The sequence below is a fragment of the Mandrillus leucophaeus genome, unplaced genomic scaffold, assembly GCF_000951045.1.
Source record: "Mandrillus leucophaeus isolate KB7577 unplaced genomic scaffold, Mleu.le_1.0 Scaffold499, whole genome shotgun sequence".
Classification (NCBI taxonomy): domain Eukaryota; kingdom Metazoa; phylum Chordata; class Mammalia; order Primates; family Cercopithecidae; genus Mandrillus; species Mandrillus leucophaeus.
In genome coordinates this window covers 2,149,937-2,171,085 of record NW_012105353.1, presented here as the reverse complement: position 1 = coordinate 2,171,085, position 21,149 = coordinate 2,149,937, and the positions used below count along the sequence as shown (strand labels likewise).

Sequence of the window (21,149 nt, the reverse complement as noted above, 5' to 3'; positions counted from 1 at the left end):
GCTTGTCACCTTCTTCATCTCTAAAATAAGAATAATATATCCAAAATGCCTCATGTAACATCACTTCCCTCAGAAATCAGTTTTAGGTTATTGCCTGTGCATCTGTGTTGAGTTCATGTTATTCCTTCTACTCCTCTATCTGGAAGGTGCTGTCCTACTTTTCTCTGTCTTCACATTTTTCATATTTTTCAAAACCCAGTTCAGATATTACCTATGGGTTATTTCTTCCACGGCCATAAACCATCTTGGTCTTTCCTTTCTCTGAGCTTCAATTAGAATTTATGATTACACAGTTTAACACTGATTGCTTTCCCAACCAGACAGCAGATCCCTCAAGAGCAGGGTTTGGGTCTTACCTGTATTTTTTGTCTCCTTCTATCCAGAGCATGGTGTGGAGATGATGTCATAATCCTTAAATATCTTGTTTGAAATTTTACTATGTAATTAGTCCTCCCATTTACTTATTTAGCATGTTTAAGGATTTCAGTACTTTGAAATGCTGGCATGTTGGTATAGAGGAAATAACGTATGGAAGCAGACTAGCCCTGACATTTGGAAGGGAGTACATGGCACTGGGCTCTGCCAGTCATATTACCCAATACTTTAACATCCACTAGATATTGCAGAATGTGAGTTGGCAGAGGAAAGAACAGAAAGCACATCTAAATAAACTTGACCTCTTCCCCTCATTTTGTTTAAAAATGCATTTGTTAATCTAGGAACCTATGTTTGTCTTCGGTTCCAACTTTAAAAAAGGAAGAATTTGAAAACAGGTTATTATAAGAGCTTATGAAAAGCAGTGATAGAATGTGTGTCTGAATTCACTCTCTACTTTCATGATCTTTTAGGTACTGGCCACTTACTTTCTTTTTTTACTTCTCTGTTTTCAAGAGTAAATGGTATGTTGTTGTTAAAAAGCTATAAGAATACTATCTGATGTCTTATCATATACTTTCTGCTAGATCCTCAATTACTCTCAGTAATTAAGAATCATGTGTATAAGCAAATTATGTATATACTATATTAGAACTGAATTGTTTGTATAAACAGATGATATTCTATTTTACTACATAATTAGTTCAAATTTTTATATTTTAGTTTGTTTCACATGCCTTAGTATCGTCTGCCTAGATTTAAGTATCATCTTTCACCTGTGAGTTTTCCTATTATTTGACACCCAGTCCTATTAATCCATATAAAAATACATAGACGGCCGAGTGTGGTGGCTTACGCCTGTAATCCCAGCACTTTGGGAGGCTGAGGCGAGCAGATCACAAGGTCAGAAGTTCGAGACCAGCCTGGCCAACATAGTGAAACCCCATCTCTACTAAAAATACAAAAAATTAGCTGGGCGTGGTGGCGGGTGCCTGTAATCCCAGTTACTCAGGAGGCTGAAGCAGGAGAATCACGTGAACCCAGGAGGCAGAGGTTGCAGTGAGCCGAGATCATGCCATTGCATTCCAGCCTGGGCAACAGCACGAAACTCCGTCTCAAAAAAAATAAAATAAAAATACATAGACAACAAAAGTAATATACAAGTATGAATTTGACTGGGATTGGCGTTTTTGCTTATCTGCTCCCTTCTGCAGCACTCACAAGCACGTACACAACATATCCTTCCCCAAATGTTAACATTCGCTTTGTGTGTGTCTCACAGTTTCCAGCTGTTAACCATCCTCAGTCCTTGGAAAGAAGATATCTTGGAATTTTGAATAGTGTTCTACTTGACCTAATGAAGGTAAGGCAAATCGATGTTATCTCTATAAAATATCTTTTGATTTGTGGATTCTTTTATGTCTACATGTGACCATAGCCTGCTTTTATGAATGAAATGTTAGGAGATGTGGAATGGCAAATAATGGGGAACTATGTCATATTAAAAGGCATGTAACTTATTTAAAATTACAGTGGGATCTGGTCTTGTCACAGTCCATCTACACAGAATCATGAGATCCCTAAATTATATTTTTTTAATGGACAGAATAATAAAAATCTGTTAGCGTGCAAGAGCTGTTCAAGTATAAGGTTTTAAAACAAATCTTAAAATCAATGTTGAACGAAGAAATTCAACAGTTTTTTCTGACATGGTATTTGAAGCCTCCCATCGCCTACACAGATTTGATCAGTGAATCTAATTTTTCTCTTTTTCTCCCAGACTCTTTCTGGCTCTACTTTAGACATATCAGGATGATTGCTAATGCTGTGGCCTGAGTGTTCTTCCTTATGCTACCTTCCCTGTCCAAAAGTCTTCCTGCTCTATACCCTAAAAGCATTCTCAAATTTCTTTATTCAAGTTTTTCTTGAGTGGGAACTATTTTTCATATTTCTCCAGCTTTCACTGCAGCCAGAAGTGCACAAACAAGTGTTGGTTGTTTGATAGTAGACCTTCAAAGAACACTTATTAATGGATCAATTTTATTTTATGCCCAGTCAGTCAACTGTCAAAATCAGTAGAGGTTACACTGTGCATAGAGCCTTTGAAAGACATACTTAGCACAGTCGGAAATTTTCGAGTGGCATTCTCAGAACTTTGCCGTGCTTTAAACTATGTTAATCTGTGTTCCAGGGAACAAAATGTACATAGGTGTGGGGGTGGAGGTGGGGGAGGAGGGTGTGACGTTTCAGAAAGGCCACATACCATACAACCTTTTGTAGAGATGCACAATATTCCTTAATCTATAAAGGCTTTCAGAAATATCACAGTAAAGAAGCATTTCTGTCTTATCCACTATTTTCCAAATTTAATTAAATACTGAATACTGTTTTTTATAAAATGCTAAAGCTCTAGTGTTCTTCTGAACGCAGATTGAGAAATGCTACCCTCAGAAAGAACCCTCAAAGCCTTTTGTTTAATTAGGCATAAATTATAACTTAAATCAGGTAGGTTTTGTCGATACGCTTTTTCACACAGTCAGTCCTCATGGATTGGGACCTCAATAATTTGGTAACTTTTAAAATGTGAATAGAATAAAATAGGAACATGGAATTAAATACAATTTCATGTTTTCTGCCTTTCATCTTTCTTTAGTTAAAAATAATTGAATGTTTTTGTTAAATCATTACCAAATATAATTGCCAAGCATCAGTATGGTACCTGATTAGAAGCTAGCACAAATAAAAGTAGAAAGATAACCCGAATCATCCTGTGCTTCTGCCAGTTTAGAAGTTAAACATTCAAATTCCTATTTATTTAATATCTTTACCATCAGATTTCTTGAAGTAAATATTTTTATTGACATGTCCTTTCAGAAGGTGCATGAATTGTATCTATATGTCAGTTACTTTTTATAATGTAAACATATTAGTATAACTCTACCCAGATGGTGACAGAAAAAATTGCTAACACCCTGGAAGCCTTCTTATGCCCCCTTCCAGGCTTTATGCCACCCCCCACCCCAAAACCAGTTCTGACTTCTGTCACCAAAGATTAGTATTGCCTTGTTATTATCGAATGTTATATAAATAGAATCATTCCTCTTGTTTTTTAGCTTTTTTTGAAAACAGATTTGAAAAATGAAAAATACCAATTATCCCTTCTTTGAATGTTTCAAAGAGAAATATTCTCTTTGCCATTCTCTAAAGCTGCCATGTTAATTTTGTCCACATATAAGTACCTAAAATGGCCATCTCATCCTGTCAGCCAATTTAGTGGGGTACAAGTCACCAGAATTAGTTCAAGCCCCTAATAACCTTAAGACTAGCTGCAGTAATTATGTTGGCTCTATTTTAGTCTTAAAAAAAATTTCCTTCCAAATACTGAACTTAAAAGTTAAAAAAACGTAAAAGAAGAAACTTTGAAACCAAAAAATTAGAGTTGAGGCTCTTTGCTGATACAGAATGATTTTTTTTTTTTTTTCTTTGAGACGGAGTTTCACTCTTGTGCAGACTGGAGTGCAATGGCGCAATCTCGGCTCACTGCAACCTCCACCTCCTAGGTTCAGGCGATTCTCCTACCTCAGCCTCCTGAGTAGCTGGGATTACAGGCATGAGCCACCACGCCCAGCTAATTTTGTATTTTTAGTAGAGACGGGGTTTCACCATGCTGGTCTGGCTGGTCTCGAAACTCCTGACCTCAGATGATCCACCCGCCTCAGCCTCCCAAAGTGGTGGGATTACAGATGTGAGCCACCACACTCAGTCCCGAATGATTTCTTAAGATCTTATGTCAAGTGGGAAGAAAGCTAAATTCTGGCTATTATGTGTGTACTACTATGTGGGTAAAATAAAAGGAGCAGATAGAGATATGTATAGAGAATATCTATGGAAGGATGCCCAAGAAGCTGATAACCTAGGCTGCCTCCAGAAAAGAGAACTGGGTATCTGGGGAATAAGAGAAAGATTAAAAATGTATATTCTTTCAAGTATCTATGTAATTAAAAGTATACTTTAAATTTTTAATTATATTGTAAAAGTGATTTTGATTAATGATAAGTGCAGGGTACAAAACTGTGTGTATATTTTGTAAGAGAAAATATGTATATAGGATATTCAAAAAAGGGCTGGGATCATATATACCAAGAGGAAATGATAATGAGATTATAGGTGATTTAGATAGTCTTTTTTTATTTCCCAAACTGTGTTTACTTGATATTCTGCAATGACTGTGTATTTCTTTTATAAGGAAAAAAAATAAGGTTTTTATTAGAACTTAAATTTTACTTTGTAATGTTCTTAACAATCCTAAATTTTATTTCCTAAGAATTTATTGAAGTTGGACCCGGCTGACAGATACTTGACAGAACAGTGTTTGAATCACCCTACATTTCAAACCCAGAGACTTCTGGATCGTTCTCCTTCAAGGTCAGCAAAAAGAAAACCTTACCATGTGGAAAGCAGCACATTGTCTAATAGGTAAATATTCCCTTTTAAGGAAATACAGATGCAGTGTTGGTCTTACAAGTAGGTGGAGGAGGTGGCTGCTTAAATGATGCAATTAGAGAAAAGAAGGAAAGCCCTCTTTATTCAAAAATATCTTCCTTATGCTTATTGCATGATTCAGAACCACAATTAAGGAGTTGTGTGGGTCTTAAAGACTTTCTTATCTTTAACTAGTATATGATGGAAACCTATGCATTCCCTGGGAAAGGTAGCATTGGGTTAGCAACTAAGGGGGTTTACAGCCTCAAGAGCTAGAATATTCTGCATGAATGAGACCCATCAGTGATGCCTGGAGGAAGAAAGATGGGTGAAGGCAAGGGGATTCCTGGAGAGAGAAGAGGATGCCAAACACAGATGGTGGTTGGAAATGTACCTAGTGTAATCTTTGTGACTGGACCAAGTAGGTCTGGCTCTACAGAGGGGTCTTGTGTTTTTATTGCTCTTGTCTTTTAATCATTGAGTTGCGAAATTAATTTTTCATAAGAGTAAGAATATGGAAATAGTAAAGTCAGTGATTAAAATTGTTGCTCTTTAAATATGATTTTTCAGCATAATTTTTTCAAAGCCTGTTTCCTGAAAAACACACACACGGGATTTGGGCCATACAATCAGGTTGTCTTTCAGACCTGACATTCCTCAATTCTGTTGGTTGCATGTCCAAGAGGACAGTGTCCTAGTCATGGTCTCCCTGTTTTCCTTCATCTCCCAAGAGGCTGATCTTGTCATCTGGGGTCGTTGGATTATGGAAGATAGGAAATAGTTTCTCTCATCTACTATTACAAGATAAGTAGAAAACAATGATTCTTTATTTTTATTTTTTAGTTTATTTAGAAGATAGGACCTTTGAGCTGTTGCCTAGGCTGGAGTGCAGTGGCATGATCATAACTCACTGCAGCCTTGAACTCCCAGGCTCAAGCAACTCTTCCACCTCATCCTCCTGAGTAGCTGGGACTATAGGAGCATGCCATCATACCTGGCTAATTTTTTTAATTTTCTGTAGAGATGGGGTCTTACTCTGTTGTTCAGGATGGTCTCAAACTCCTGGCCTCAAACAGTCTTCCTGCCTCAGTCTCCCCATGTGCTGGAGTTACAGGCATGAGCTATCGCATCTGGCTGAAAACAATAATTCCTAATATGAAGCTTTTTTTTTTTTTTTGAGACAGAGTCTCGCTCTGTCGCCCAGGCTGGAGTGCAGTGGCCGGATCTCAGCTCACTGCAAGCTCTACCTCCCGGGTTTACGCCTTTCTCCTGCCTCAACCTCGCGAGTAGCTGGGACTACAGGCGCCCGCCACCTCGCCCGGCTAGTTTTTTGTATTTTTTTAGTAGAGATGGGGTTTCACCAGGTTAGCCAGGATGGTCTTGATCTGACCTCGTGATCTGCCCGTCTCAGCCTCCCAAAGTGCTGGGATTACAGGCTTGAGCCACCGCGCCCGGCCCCGGCCGCTTTTTTAATATAAATTTTCTTCCCACCCCCAGCCCCAAATTTTCCTTCCATATAGAACAATTGTTCTTTTTTGAGACAGGGTCTTGTTCTATTGCTCAGGCTGGAATGCAGTGGTGCGATCATGGCCCACTGCAGCCTCTGCCTTCCTGGCAAGCGATCCTCCCACCTTAGCCTCCTAAGTAGCTGAGATGGCAGGCATGTGCCACCATGGCTGGCTGATTTTTGTAGCTTTTGTGGAGAATTCCTATGCTCAAGCGATTGGCCTGTCTCGGCCTTCCAAAGTGCTGGGACTACAGGTGTGAGCCACCACACCTGGCCAATCAGTTGTTCTTAACAGATCAGATTTTTGAAAGCTCAAGATCTGGTACTATTTAGGTCTGGGAGAGCATCCATAAATTGATGATGACCATTTAATCATATGTTTTCTCTGCTTAACTGTGATAGTGTAATTGTGTTTTAGAGCTGTTTACTCTTCTTGAAAATGACTGGTTTCAGTTTGTTTCCCCTTACATCTTATGGACCATTCTTAGCTGACTTTCTTTGTTTGTTGCCATGAAATTTTTAGGACACTAAGTCAAGGAATAGCAGTCATCATGTGGTTGCTTCTTTGCATTTAGGAAGTGCAAATTAGTCCTGTGTCTTCTTTGGGGTTACTCTCAGTTCAGGTGCTTTTGTCTCCCTTCTACCTTAATTGTCTCTTAGCTCCTTTAGTTTACACCGAAAAATTATCCCAATGATATAAAGTTCAGTAGACTGATAATAAGTTTTTGATTTGTGCTATAGTGATTAGTGATGTAACCCATACTGTGAAAAAAGGCTGTGTATTTGTCTTCTAGTGACTCACTTGAGAGAGATTTCTTGGAGTTAACCAGTGGGGACCTGAGGCTCTCCTTGGGAACCTCTTTAGGGATCTGTTAAGGAGGATGTGCTTGGTAATGATGTTTTCAGCAGATACAGAAGATATGATTTGTATGGGTCCTTGAGGAGTCCTCCCAAGTCCCCTTTTGAAATAGAGGAGAATAGAAATTATAAGTAAATTTAAAATCTCTGGAAGAATTCATTTTCAGGTCTTGACACTGTATTGAGTATATTAAAGAAAAGGTCTTAAATGCTTTTTCTAGGAATGATCTTACCACATTTTACATGTATCTGAGGGCTTTTGCTCCCCACTGGTCTATGGTCCATACTTATTCCATGGAAGCTTTTTTTTTTAGAGACATTAATTCTAGCTTGAATCTCAACACAAACGATGGCTCCCTAAGACTTCGCAGGACCGTTTTAGAGATGTTCACAGCACCATATCACATTGGTTGCCACGTACAAACTTCCCTGCCTTGTATCTGGAGACACAAACATGCTGTTGCGTACCTTGTCTTCTAAATTCTTTCTCTCTAGGAGAGGCAGTGGACTCTTGTGTTACTTAGCCCCTGCCTGTCTCCCTCAGGCTCTGCTGAGGTTCTGCTCGCCATGGACACGGTGCAAAGGTGCATCAGCTGCCCCACACTGCCACTCTCCCGGTCCTGCACCAGCCTTCTCCATGAAAATGTAGCTTTGCACCTTCGACATTTGCTTTTAAAACTTACTTCAACTAAATCATCATCTATCCATCCATTCCTCCTGCAACCATTTAAGAAGACTTTGTATGCAAAATTTTTTTAACTAGTTGGCAGTTTAACACAGATTCCTTACAGTTGTGTGTCAAAGAGATCTATGGAATTTTCAAAGCTGTTTTTTATTGTTGCGCTTTGGCAGAGCTCTGATGCAAAGACAGTATGATGCCCTTTCTACGTAGGCGTTATGTGCAAAGCTCAGTAGTTTCCAACTAATCCTAAGACACAAACACTCAGAATGGCAGTTTAGGCTCTTTGTACACTTACGGAAAACGTAAAGCTTTGACACGTTTTACCTTAACTGGATAACCTTTCTTTTTATGTTAGAATTGGCTCTTACATTGCTCTGAATGTGTTCTTCCTAAGATCCACAAGTACGTTTCTGCTCAACATTGCTAACAGTGTTTCTAAGAGTTCCAAAGGCTCAAGCAGCTGCCTTTGCTGTTCTCTGTCCCTTTTTGGTCTTCATGAGCTGAGGACGTTTCCCAATATCTGTACATCTTATCTGTTTACAATTACTATTTCTAGGCCTGAAGGGGAATGGGGATGAAATAGGGTTCTGAGAGTCCAGGGAGAGCTGGACCTGGGCAGGAAGAGCCACCCTGTAGAAGCTGTCATCTAGAAGGACACAGCCACGATCTGAGTCAGGGTACAGATGCCTGCAGGGAAGGAGCAGGGAAGACACCCCCCGCCCCTCTCTCCTCTTGTCTTGTGATGCCTTCCACTGCTAAGCCCAACCAGAAGCTAGCTGGCTAGGAAGCGTGGGTGACAATCTGCAGCATTGGGTTCCTGAGGCCCAGGGCCGGGCTGATGGGGGTGGAGGACAGATTGGAGGTTGGGCAAATGGAGAATAACCAACACACTTAGATCTATTTGTGGATGAGACAGTCTATCACTAGGTTTGAAAAGTCACTGAGGTATTTCGGTCACCAAGATATAAGTTGGCAAACAACTCAATGGTTTAAAACCTGATGCCTTTAGGATACAGGGACTTTATTGATCTGGGGATAGACTCTGTTAATATAATTTAACAGAAAGTGAAACTTAGCATTTTTTTCTTTGTAATTCCTTTCTGGGTCTGGGCTTTGCCATTTAGTACTCCTATTTAAGTGTCCTTTTATTTAATGCTATAATTCTAATGACCTAACTGGAAGAGATTAGTGAGTACATTCAGGAGATGAGGCACCCTACACTGTCACAGGCTTGCTTGATATCAGATTTTTTTTTCTTTTTTGACACTCTCAGGTAGCTTTCTGGCAGAGATTACTGACTGAAAGGTAGACTAGGAAATGGGTCCTTATGTTATTTGATGGCTGAGCATGCAGGTTCTCATGGGGAAAATTGGAAGTCAGAGTTTCACAGACTACCATTCTACATGAACATAAAAAGTGACTTCCAGTTAGTGTGTCATGGGAACAAAACTCTCCCAAATCAGACCATCTGTAGCAATAGCAATATTTGCAGCAAAATTTTTTGAATGCATAGTAAAACCAGAATTGTGTAAATCATCATTCATTTTTAAACATTCTAATCTGTCCCAAGCTACAATTAGGTCCTTTCAATAATTACAGTAGCACAAACTGGCCTTGCTATGGTGTCAGGTTCAGCTTCAAATAGAGAACAAGATTTTCCTCTGGATTTGTATTTTGTATTTTAAACCAAGTGTGAAATGAAGTTTTAAGTCCTAAATGAGGGCTCAGTCGGTCTAGGATAACGAAGTGTTAAATAAAAAAGAGAATAATTGTGTCTTTTGGAGAGAAATGAACTCTTTCAGATCTCTGTAATCGAGTATAGTACAGGATTCCTGTTTACTGTACAAGGAGATATCTGAAGAGCCCCAAGTAATTACCACTTCTCCAAGACATAAACATTGATCATCATGTTTTCCAACAAACCTCACTGGACAGTTTACATTTCTTTTTAGAGGGTCATTTTCTTTTATTAAGTACATTGCTAGAATTCTCATTCTCTGATTATGCAGGCAAAAGAGATATTGGTGTCTGTGTGTATGTGCTGTGAGTATATATCTCTGAGGCAGGCTACACGTTTTACAAATAAAAATGAAGTTCAAGAAACATAGTAACCTTTAAGTCTAAATGTTGTCTTCTGACATTCAAGCAGACAGAAGAGTTATAAAGAGTTTATAGCTCAGTTCTCTTCTTAGCAGTCATTCTATCACAAACACTCATATAAGTACCAACATAGTGAGAGCATGTTTTACTAGATTATCATTTAGAAACTGTTTTGACAGCAAGTTAGCTGAGCATTTAGCAGTGCCAGAATAATTTCATTAAGGCCAGTGCTTTGTTACAGAGTGAGTTGGTCTAAGAAACTTAATTACTGTTGATAGGTTACTTGTTATTTGAAGGCACTTGCTTGAGAGAATTAATGTTTTTAGTCTTCCAGGTGTTTCAAGTATTTGTTCTTTCTTTTTAACAATACTTTTTGTGTGTTAGCTATTGAGGGAAACTGATATGCTTCTTTTGTTTTTAACATAGAAACCAAGCCGGCAAAAGTACTGCTTTGCAGTCTCACCACAGATCTAACAGCAAAGACATCCAGAACCTGAGTGTAGGCCTGCCCCGGGCTGACGAAGGTCTCCCTGCCAATGAAAGCTTCCTAAATGGAAACCTTGCTGGAGCTAGTCTTAGTCCATTGCACACCAAAACCTACCAAGCAAGCAGCCAGCCTGGGTCTACCAGCAAAGATCTCACCAACAACAACATACCACACCTTCTTAGCCCAAAAGAAGCCAAGTCAAAAACAGAGTTTGATTTTAATATTGACCCAAAGCCTTCAGAAGGCCCAGGGACAAAGTACCTCAAGTCGAACAGCAGATCTCAGCAGAACCGCCACTCATTCATGGAAAGCTCTCAAAGCAAAGCTGGGACACTGCAGCCCAGTGAAAAGCAGAGTCGGCATAGCTATATTGACACCATTCCCCAGTCCTCTAGGAGTCCCTCCTACAGGACCAAGGCCAAAAGCCATGGGGCACTGAGTGACTCCAAGTCTGTGAGCAACCTTTCTGAAGCCAGGGCCCAAATTGCGGAGCCCAGTACCAGTAGGTACTTCCCATCTAGCTGCCTAGACTTGAATTCTCCCACCAGCCCAACCCCCACCAGACACAGTGACACGAGAACTTTGCTCAGCCCTTCTGGGAGAAATAACCGAAATGAAGGAACGCTGGACTCACGTCGAACCACAACCAGACATTCTAAGACAATGGAGGAATTGAAGCTGCCTGAGCACATGGACAGTAGCCATTCCCATTCGCTGTCTGCGCCTCACGAATCTTTTTCTTATGGACTGGGCTACACCAGCCCCTTTTCTTCCCAGCAACGTCCTCATAGGCATTCTATGTATGTGACCCGTGACAAAGTGAGAGCCAAAGGCTTGGATGGAAGCTTGAGCATAGGGCAAGGGATGGCAGCTAGAGCCAACAGCCTGCAACTCTTGTCACCCCAGGTACAGTTGAGCACCTTGACCAAATCTGGTGACCCTTCAGGGGAAGGTGGTACAAGGGATGTGATGAGGGTCTGTCTATAATTTTCCCTACTACAGGACATCGTGCTTTTCTTGATAGGATGCATTTAGGGAAGCAATACTTGGCCTAATCTCGGTTTTTTTGTTGTTGTTGTTTGTTTGTTTATTTGTTTGTTTTAAATCTATTTAGATCAACTGTTGAGTACTCAAGAAAAGTCAAATTTTGTTTTTAGTAATTTTTTTTTTCTTGAATGTTCCTTTCTGGAATATGTTGTTGAGAGGATCCTATTTTGATTTATTACAGAATTCATTAGCTGTGTGGGTTAGGTTTTAGTTTTCCTTAAAATACAGTGTGAATTCATGAGTATTTTCTCTGATCTCTCCAAACCACATTTGCTTAAATCAACAGCTTTTGCTAGTACCTTACTCAATATTTTAACTGAATTTAAAAGTTTTAAATTTGTCCACTATAGATAAATTTAACTTCATACCAGGATAAATGTTAATTTTCAGTCTTTTGGATTGTTTCTAAATCTTAAAACAGTATTTTTAGCATAATGCTTCCTCCATCTTACTCATCGTCAGACTGTAGAACTGACCTAACCTGCTTAAAAGAAGTAGCATTCCTTCACTTGAACCTGAGAGGCAGAGGTTGCAGTGAGCCGAGATCACACCACTGCACTCCAGCCTGGGCAACAGAATGAGACTCCGTCTCAAAAAAAAAAAAAAAGATTACATTCTTACAGTAGAGCGTGTTTTAAAAATAATGTTCTCATGATTTCATCTATAAAGCACTGTGCCCAGTGCCTGGCACAAAGTAAGTATCTAACAAATTTTAGTTATTCCTGCTGCTTCTGGGTGGAGGCTGATATTTGGACATCGAGCACCTTTTCTATGCTGGGTGTTCCCAGGCACTCAAAAGAGTCTTGAGAGAGCTCTTGCACTTGAGAAATTTACCTGCTGTTGGAGAAGATAAAGTGATACCTGATAACAATGAAACAAGTAAGACCAAAGTCAATATGGCACTGGCTATAAAGAGGAATTGAGAATAGAGAGAGGTCATTGTGAGCAGAAGTAGTTGAAAATGGCTTTATAGGCAACCGAAGGTCTTGCTCTGGGCTGGGATGTATAGACAAGCTTTGAATAGACTGAAGAGTGAAGATATGTTCAGGCATGTCATGAACTAGGCAACATGAAAAGCTCTAGCTAGAAAGATGAAAAGAATAGGGTCCCTGTTGTCTTAAGTGTGTGAGCTGGCAGAGGACACTTGTCAACAGATAGGTTGTTCCACTACTGCGAGGTTACATTCTGGCTGCTGTGCTAGAGGCATGCCAGTGTGCCAAGGGAGCGAGACAGTCCAAATTGTGAGTTGTGGGAGCTCCTAGAACAGGTGGCACCTGAGCAGAGACTTCCAGGAAGGTTGGGAAGAAAGTGACAGTGACCTCAGGAAAGAGGGAAGAAAAGAGCGTTGGAAGGAGAAGGAAGGTAACAGATGTTACACAGCATGGTGTGCTTTGGGCATTGCAACTTGTTCCACTTTGCTGGAGTGAAAAATGCAAAATTTGGAGTGGCTTTTGCAATAATTCAAGCACGAGGTGAAGAGAATATGTTTGGGATTAAGTTAGTGCCAGTGGGAAACAGAGTGGATCTTCTACTCCTCAAAAGTAAAAACAACAGGATTTGTGATTTGAAGGACTGAATATAGGAAAAAGGAAGACTTCATGGTTTCTTTTCTAGGACCTCCTGTTTGGAGTGAAAGAGAGTAGTTTTGAAGTCACCTAATTCAACCCCTTCATTTCACAGATGAGCATGTCGAAGCTCAGAGAAGTTGGGTGAGTTGTTCCAAGTTTATCCAACTAGTTCAGGATGGAGCTGGGATTATGAGGCAGGCTTCAGATGCTGAGGCCAACTGCTTGCCACTTGTGTCTTGCTGACACGTTGAATTTGAAGTGACGTTGGCTTCTAAGCAGTAGTGTGCTCTAAGAGGCTAAAGAGATGGTCTGGCACCCAGGTGAAAGGAGAAAGCAAGAGGTGCCCATTTGCAGAGGCTGGAAGTGGAGTCAGAGGAATGGTCAGAGGAGCCCTGAGGAGACGCTATCAGGAGAAAGAGCATCCAGAGCCTAGAAAGATCTCCTGGCAGCTTCCCGTAGAGGAGAGATGGAAGGGAAAATTGGGTAAAGTGTGCTAGCATTCAGGATGGTATAAAATGGAAAAGAAATCAGAAAAACAAATAGCTTTTTAACTTAGAAAAAGTAATTGCTCTCTGAGAATTCCAGGAAAAGAATTTGTGTGAACATGGTGGTCATAAGCGAATTAAAAACAGTTACTGTGGGCTAAGCACAGATCTGTTACGGACTGCAAAAGCCAGTTCAGGAGGTACAGTGCCCAGCTACAAGAAAGTACAAGTTTAAAAGCACAAAGGTACCAGAAGGCTGGAAAAGTAACTTAAGCTGTTGAGTGAATCCTAGGAATCACTCCCATGCAAAGTATTGGGCCACCCTCAAAAGCACAGAGACTCTTACTGAGTTTATATTAGATGTTAATAATTTGTTTTCTTAAAATAATTTTTGTAGAGGCCTTTGTAAAAAGTACAGGTGGTAAAAGTCAAATGAGACATTTTCACAAAATAGAAGGAAGGCTACGTTGGATGAATTCCTGCCCAGAATCCTCAGAGTACATTTGGGGAATGAGAGGGAGAAAAATAATCATATTTTAAATCTTAAATAAAATGTTTTTGATATATCACATAGGCTTAAGGTAATGCCCTTTTCTGTGCATAATATACAGATATACAATGCAGCGAACTCCTTCTAATGACTTGGTAATTTTCTTTCTTAATCTTTTTTTCTGATGATAGAAAATGCTGTTTTTTCCCCCTCAGTGAACACCATTGTGGACCGAGTACTGTTCTTAGCTTGTGACTCACTTCCTTGAGAGAAAAAGACAGTGGTATGTCTTTGGAGATGAGCACTATCATGATTTGGCTTTAGAAAATACATGAAACATAAGTGCTGTTATCCTAGAGAAGATTAAGATAAGAATTTAAGCATATAAACTATAGTAGTTAGAGGATTTTAACACAAAAATTATTAAAAGGACTTATTCTATTCCTTGATATATTTAAAAATCATTTATTTTCGTCTGACTTTGCCATATAAGTCCTGCATGAAAAATACTTTTGGAACTGCACAGTTCATTTTGGAGAACTCAGACTTAAAATCTGCTAGAGAAATTTCAGATAAACTAATAGAATTCCTAATCAGAGGGCTGCTCAGAACCATGACTGTCTAGATATTAGAAGGGTAATTTTTTTTTGTTTTTTGTAATTAATTGAACTATTTTCAGAATAATTTGTTCTCTGCTTGCCTTAACATTAATGAGAATTTTACTTTCCATCTGTGTGAAATTTGACTTATATTACATTCATCAGATTATTCACTTTTATGGGGCTATTTGTATTTTAGCCAAATAACATTTTTTATTTTAGCTGGTTATGGTCCTAGTTATACCAAATAAAGACCATGATGAGTTCCATCCCTAGGAACAGGATGCTCTTATAAATCCTTTTAAATTTTACTTCCAGCCTGGAGAACAGCTTCCTCCAGAGATGACTGTGGCAAGATCGTCGGTCAAAGAGACCACCAGAGAAGGCACCTCTTCCTTCCATACACGCCAGAAGTCTGAGGTATGTCACAATAAAATATGCCTGTAAACATTATTTGTTCAACATCATTACTGCCAAGCTTTTAAAATGTATTAATATCCAATCTCCCACAAATAAGTTGAAGTGGCGTATAAAGTAAGTAGTTTTCCTTGTAGCATAATTCTGAATTTTCTTTCAAAAAGATCATTAAGTCAATTATAGACTGATTAGGTTCTAAATTTGGGCCAGTTGGCTCACACATGTAATCCCAGCACTTGGGGAGGCTGAGGTGGGAGGATTGCTTGTGTCCAGGAGTTCAAGACCAGCCAGGGCAGCATAACAAGACCGCATCTCTACGGAAAGTTTAAAAAATTAGCTGGGTGTAGCAGTGTGTGCCTGTAGTCCCAGCTACTCGGGAAGCTGAGGCAGGAGGATTGCTTGAACTGGGGCAGTCAAGACTGCAGTAAGCCATGATTGCACTACTGCACTATAGCCTGGGCAACAGAGTGAGACTCTGTCTCAAGAAAAAAGTCATAGGCAATATTGTCATCAATGTGTGGCTTAACTTTTATAAATTTCTTTCCTGCCTCAGGGTGGAGTGTATCATGACCCACACTCTGATGATGGCACAGCCCCCAAAGAAAATAGACATCTGTACAATGATCCTGTGCCAAGGAGAGTTGGTAGCTTTTACAGAGGTAAGCCCACCCCCGGCGTTCACCAGGTTCCCCTCTCCTCCCTCTCTCGCTTTATGTGCACACTGCTTTCACCGACTCAGGCCAGCGGCCTTCTCACCTACACTGTTGCCTTCCAGCGGTTCTCCCTGCCTCTGCTCCTGCTAAGTCAGGCCCTCCTGGCTTCTGAATTGGCCTTGAGTAGCCTCTTAACTGGTCTCCCTATCTCCAAGGTACCCATCAATATAGTGACTGGAGCAATCCTTCTGAAGCTGTGTTCTGACCATACCACTCATTTCTTTCTGTCAAGCCATAACATACTTATTGATGTTACCTGTGTGTCTGGCACCGTTCTGGCTTAGAACTTGTTGGTGAACAAGACAGCCAGAGATCTCCACCGTCACGGAACTCACTTCCTCGGGAGGAGGGATGGACACTAAACATAATTATATAGAACAGTAAAAGATACTAAGTGCTACAAGGGGGAAAAAAATAGAGTAAGGCATCCCATTGTCCACCCCTCCCCACCCTACCCTAATCCCCTATCGCTTACCTATTGAGAGTCATTTGGTGGCTTCCCATTGGCATCAGGACAAAATTTGAATTCTCTAGGATGTCATTCCAGACTTCCCATGGTCTGGCCCTTGCCATCCTCTCCAGCCACTTTCTCCCCCACCCCCCCGGTCTCTCTGGTACCCAGCCTATGGGACTGCACAGGCTGTGCCCTCCTCTGGCCTGTAATGTACTCTTCCTCCTGCTGGAGCAGCTTGTCTCTGTCCCTTTCTTTAAGGTCCTCTTCAGTATAATATCTTCCCACAGTTTGTTCCAGATGGAGTGAAACGTCTTCTCCGTTCTGTCTGTCACACCTTGTCTGTAACGCTGATGTAACACTGACCACGTTGCACTGATTCTTTGTCTGCAGTTCTCTCTCACAAGGTTGTGAGCCCCTCAGAGACACTCAGTTCTCTTCATCTTCTCTTCTTTTTATTCTCATTGACTAGTACACTGCCTCGCACAGTTTCATAAATATTTGTCGATTGAATTAAAGAAAAATTTCAAGTGTACTTGCGCAGCCTAAAATGTACTTTGTTATTTAACAGACAACTAAAACAAGATGCTTTTGGGGTTGTACGAACTTAGGGGACATTGAATGACAAAGGCCATCCCTTTTAGTAACTATGCAATAATAGATTGCAAAGCCCTTGGGCATTCCAACACCCTGGTGGAGAAAATGGACAGCAAGCCCACAGGGCCAAGAACAAGGCCTGGGATCAGGAGGCCTGTAAAGTCTTCAAGAGTCACCACAGCGTTCTAAAGCCTCCTATGCCCACATTGCCTGACTTCCCACTATTTCTGTTGTTTTGAGAGGATAGTTGGAAAGGGGCAGGATTTGAGGTGGGGGCGTGGAGAACTGCGTAGTCATTTTAATTAGGAACTCCAGCTAAATAAATGCACAGAAGTGTTATTTAGGACTAAATGTATATTTAATGATTAGGCTACACTGTTCCTTCCCTTCCAGTCCAACCTTTGGAAAAGCATAAGGCATTGATTGAATATGCCATTTAATGCATTTTTTTCTGATACCATGATTACACTTTAGAATTTTATGGGACTGAACTTTTAATTCAGATTTAATTTAATTAAAATATTATAGCACACATGTGCAAAAAAGCCTTTTCTTCTATCACCGAAGCATTACCTCCAAAATGTACCATAGGTGTATTATTTCTATAGATGTCTGGAGAATATGCATTAATATAAAATGCTAATGGAGATTTAAATTAATTCATCTTTGACCTCTGGAAACATGGTTTTATTTTGATTGCAAAAAAAATAAATTGGTTAATTCAGAGAAATACTTCATATGTCTACCTCATTAGTAGAGAGGGTAGTGAGAGCTTGGCAGGTAGAATGTTTTAATTTTTAAAATTTCAGATATAGAAGAAAAATATTTAACTAGATGAAACATCTGGAGATATCTGTCATTTCAATGATACTACTAAGTCCTAGAGGAAGATTTGGTGGTATCATTGAAATAACAGATGTTTCTTTCCAGAATGCTTCCCATTTTCATTCCTACTGGTCAAGAGTCAAGTGAAATTGTGTCATTTATCTTGATATACAGTCTGTATATTCCTTTTGTGGTGAAATTTCCAGTATATTTTTATTATAACCATTCTTAGAAATTGACAGAAAAAGTTAATAACTATCCCCCCAAAAGCAGAAAAGTATATATTCACATATGTTATATTTTACCTTTTTCTGTTCATTTAGAATTTAGAGAAAAATAATATTTTTGTAGAAATAGCTAAATTTCTGTGTAATTTAGTTTAAAAACATGAGTGATACTACCTCCCAAGTGTCAAGGCTTAAACTGTAGTTTGTCTGTTTCAGCACACATATTAATTACTTCAGACTAAGAATAGATTTTACATTGTTGGTCTATGATAAGAAAGCTTTAACTTCAAAGAATGCCAAAACGGTGGCGGGGAATGGTGGTAGGGGCCATGAGATTCACACTTGAAAATACCCTGGCTGGGCGCGGTGGTTCACGTCTGTAATCCCAGCACTTTGGGAGGCCAAGGTGAGCAGATCACTTGAGCTCAAGAGTTTGAGACCAGCCTGGGCAACATGGTGAAACCTTGTCTCTACAAAACATTAGCCAGGTGTGGTGGTATGCACCTGTGGTCCCAGCTACCCAGGAGGCTAAGGTGGAAGGATCACCTGAGCCTGGGAGGTGGAGTTTGCAGTGAACCATGATTGTGCCACTGCACTCCAGCGTGGGTAACAGTCTCTTATTTTTAAAAAAAAAAAAAAAAAGAGGAGAAAGAAAATATAATGTTCTTCACTTTATCAGCTGGCAGGTCAGTTTACCATTTTCAATACATATTACCTGGTGTTAATTAACCCTTGCAAATTAGTGTCATAAGCAGTGGATGGACGGACATGGTTCCCTAGAATGCCTTCACCCTCAGGAAACACAAAAGTTATGTGAAGGGCTGATGAGGATTTTTGTATGTTTGTTTGTTTGTTTTATTTGTGTTAGAGAAAATGCAGTAGGATAATGTGAAAACTGCTTTGACCAAAAGAGTACATCAGCTGTGTGCGGTGGTTCATGTCTGTAATCTCATCACTTCGGGAGGCTCAGGCAGGAGGATTGCTTGAGCCTGGGAGGTCAAGGCTGCACTGAGCCGAGATCACGCCACTGCACTCCAGCCTGGGTGACAGAGCGAGACCCTGTCTAAAAGAAAAAAAAAAAAAAAAGTCCATCAGTGACTTACTTTTTCTTTATTCAGTGCCATCTCCACGTCCAGACAATTCCTTCCATGAAAATAATGTGTCAACTAGAGTTTCTTCTCTACCATCAGAGAGCAGTTCTGGAACCAACCACTCAAAAAGACAACCAGCATTCGATCCATGGTGAGCATTTTGGTTTGTTTTTACTCTTCCTTTTTTTAATTGTAGATTTAAGAGTTGAAATAAATTCTTGATGAGCTTTTTAGTGTTCTTTCTCCTGCTAGGCCTTTTTTTCTCTAGATAAATTATTGAATAAGGAAAATGTGATTTTTCATTATTGGTAACTTTTTTCCAGTTTGGCATTTATATTAAATATCATGTAAGGGAAGAAAAATCTCCTGGATTATTAAATACCTGATACGCTTTCCACTGTGTTCTTCTGACATGAATGATGACTTTTGCGGTCTCTTTTTGTTGACACTGAACCAGGTACACTTTGCTTAGCATGTGACATGCATCGTCTCAGTCAGTTCTCACAGTCGCACTGCTTCCATGCTAGAGGCAGGGACACTGAAGCTTGGAAAAGTGGAGGAACTGGCCCGGTGCTGGACAGCCAGTAACATGGAGAAGGGAGCCAGGATTCAAACTTAAATGGGCTCCGATTCCAAAGCTCATGGTTGTTACCTCTGTGCTACCTGTCTGTCATTCAGGGTAAAAAGAAATAGGGGAACAGTCCTTTATGCTACCATAAAAGCATAATGGTAGTAAAAGGCACAAATGATGTGGCAACTTTTCTTATTCTTTTATCTTTTTTGTGTCATATCTAATAAATATTTAGGGAGAGAATTACAATGTTACCAAGTTCCATTGACGAATCTGTCTGAGGAGTAAAGACTTTAAGAAAAATGATAATGTAGACTTCTCAACTACCCTGAAAGACTGTCCAGGATCTAAATGTGAAAAGTGTTGTATGTACTTCATAGAACTTTACTCAGTTCTCTACCAAGAGCATAAAATGGGACATCACTGTAAGACACTGGATTTGGAATAAGACCAGTCTGTCAGAGAGTCCCTCTCTGGTGTTTGTTGCCAGAAGTAACAGAAGGGCCTTATGTCAGTACTCCTGACTCCATGTGATGTCACAATTTGGACCCTGTTGACAAAGTTACATCAAGGTTTCGGTGTTATTGTGCCCTATAGTGAAAATTACTTAATTATTCTTAAAACAATATAAAAAATGACTTTTTAAAAGCTATAAATACGCTTTTGCTGTATAAGCACAATTTGCATCCATTGCCTATTTGTGAAATGACAGTCTTAACATTCGTGACTAAGAGTTTAGACTCTGGAAATAGGATATCTTGATTGATGGCAACTGTCTATCAATCAGGGGACTGTGTCTATTTGTCCCTTGGTTTCCTCATGTGTAAAATAAGTCTAAGAATGGCACCTCCCTCATAGGGTTCATGTGATAATTAAATGAGGCAATACATTAAAAGCACCTAGAACAATGCCTGGCTCCGTAAGCATTCATTAATGTTAGTGACTGCAATTACTATCGTTGTCATCTAACTTCAGCACCAGGTGTTTCCCCTCCACTTTGATGATAAACTTTGGTGTTCTTTCTCCATGTGACTGTTTTAAGCTCCTTAGTATATAGAAAAGATCTGTGAATTAACATAAGAACACAGATACAACTTTACTTACCAGTGTTGACCATTTTCTGGTGTGGCTTTGACAAGTCATGACAAAATTGTCTAAATGGTGAGAATACAGAAGTACAGAAGGAATTGGGTTCTCTTGGTTATTACATAATGAAGTGATGATTTAAAAGAGTATCAATTACAGATTACCTTAGTCCTGTGAAAATTAGGTCAGATCAAAATTAAATCCAAATTTGGGATAGACAGTGTTAGTAATGTATTGTTTCTGTCTTTTGATAATCAGTTTAAGTAGAACTTGTTTTACGCGTGGATATGTATAGAAACCTGAAAAGAGTTGTTTTAAAAAGAATGAGAGGCTCAGTTGGGATGTTGAACTTTAGTTGAGGCTTCATCAGGTCATCCTTATTCTAATATTGCTGTTAGGAGACTTAAGAGCTCCAGAATTGCCAGTGATGAACTGGCTCTGTCCATTTGTTTCTGTTACTCTTCCTGATAATGCTGCTATGACATATTTCC

The 21,149-nt window shown here is 39.7% G+C and overlaps 1 protein-coding gene across 2 annotated transcripts in view; it reads left to right on the top strand.

Moving 5' to 3' along the window:
- Positions 1–21,149, top strand: part of CDKL5 (cyclin-dependent kinase-like 5) — a 237,155-nt gene that overhangs the window by 177,250 nt on the left and 38,756 nt on the right. For both annotated transcript variants that reach the window (XM_011995813.1, XM_011995815.1), the window contains 6 exons: positions 1,658–1,738; positions 4,700–4,851; positions 10,431–11,397; positions 14,999–15,100; positions 15,651–15,756; positions 19,029–19,152. In XM_011995813.1, the coding sequence (XP_011851203.1) occupies positions 1,658–1,738; positions 4,700–4,851; positions 10,431–11,397; positions 14,999–15,100; positions 15,651–15,756; positions 19,029–19,152 (1,532 nt within the window). The remainder of the gene's footprint in view (positions 1–1,657; positions 1,739–4,699; positions 4,852–10,430; positions 11,398–14,998; positions 15,101–15,650; positions 15,757–19,028; positions 19,153–21,149) is intronic.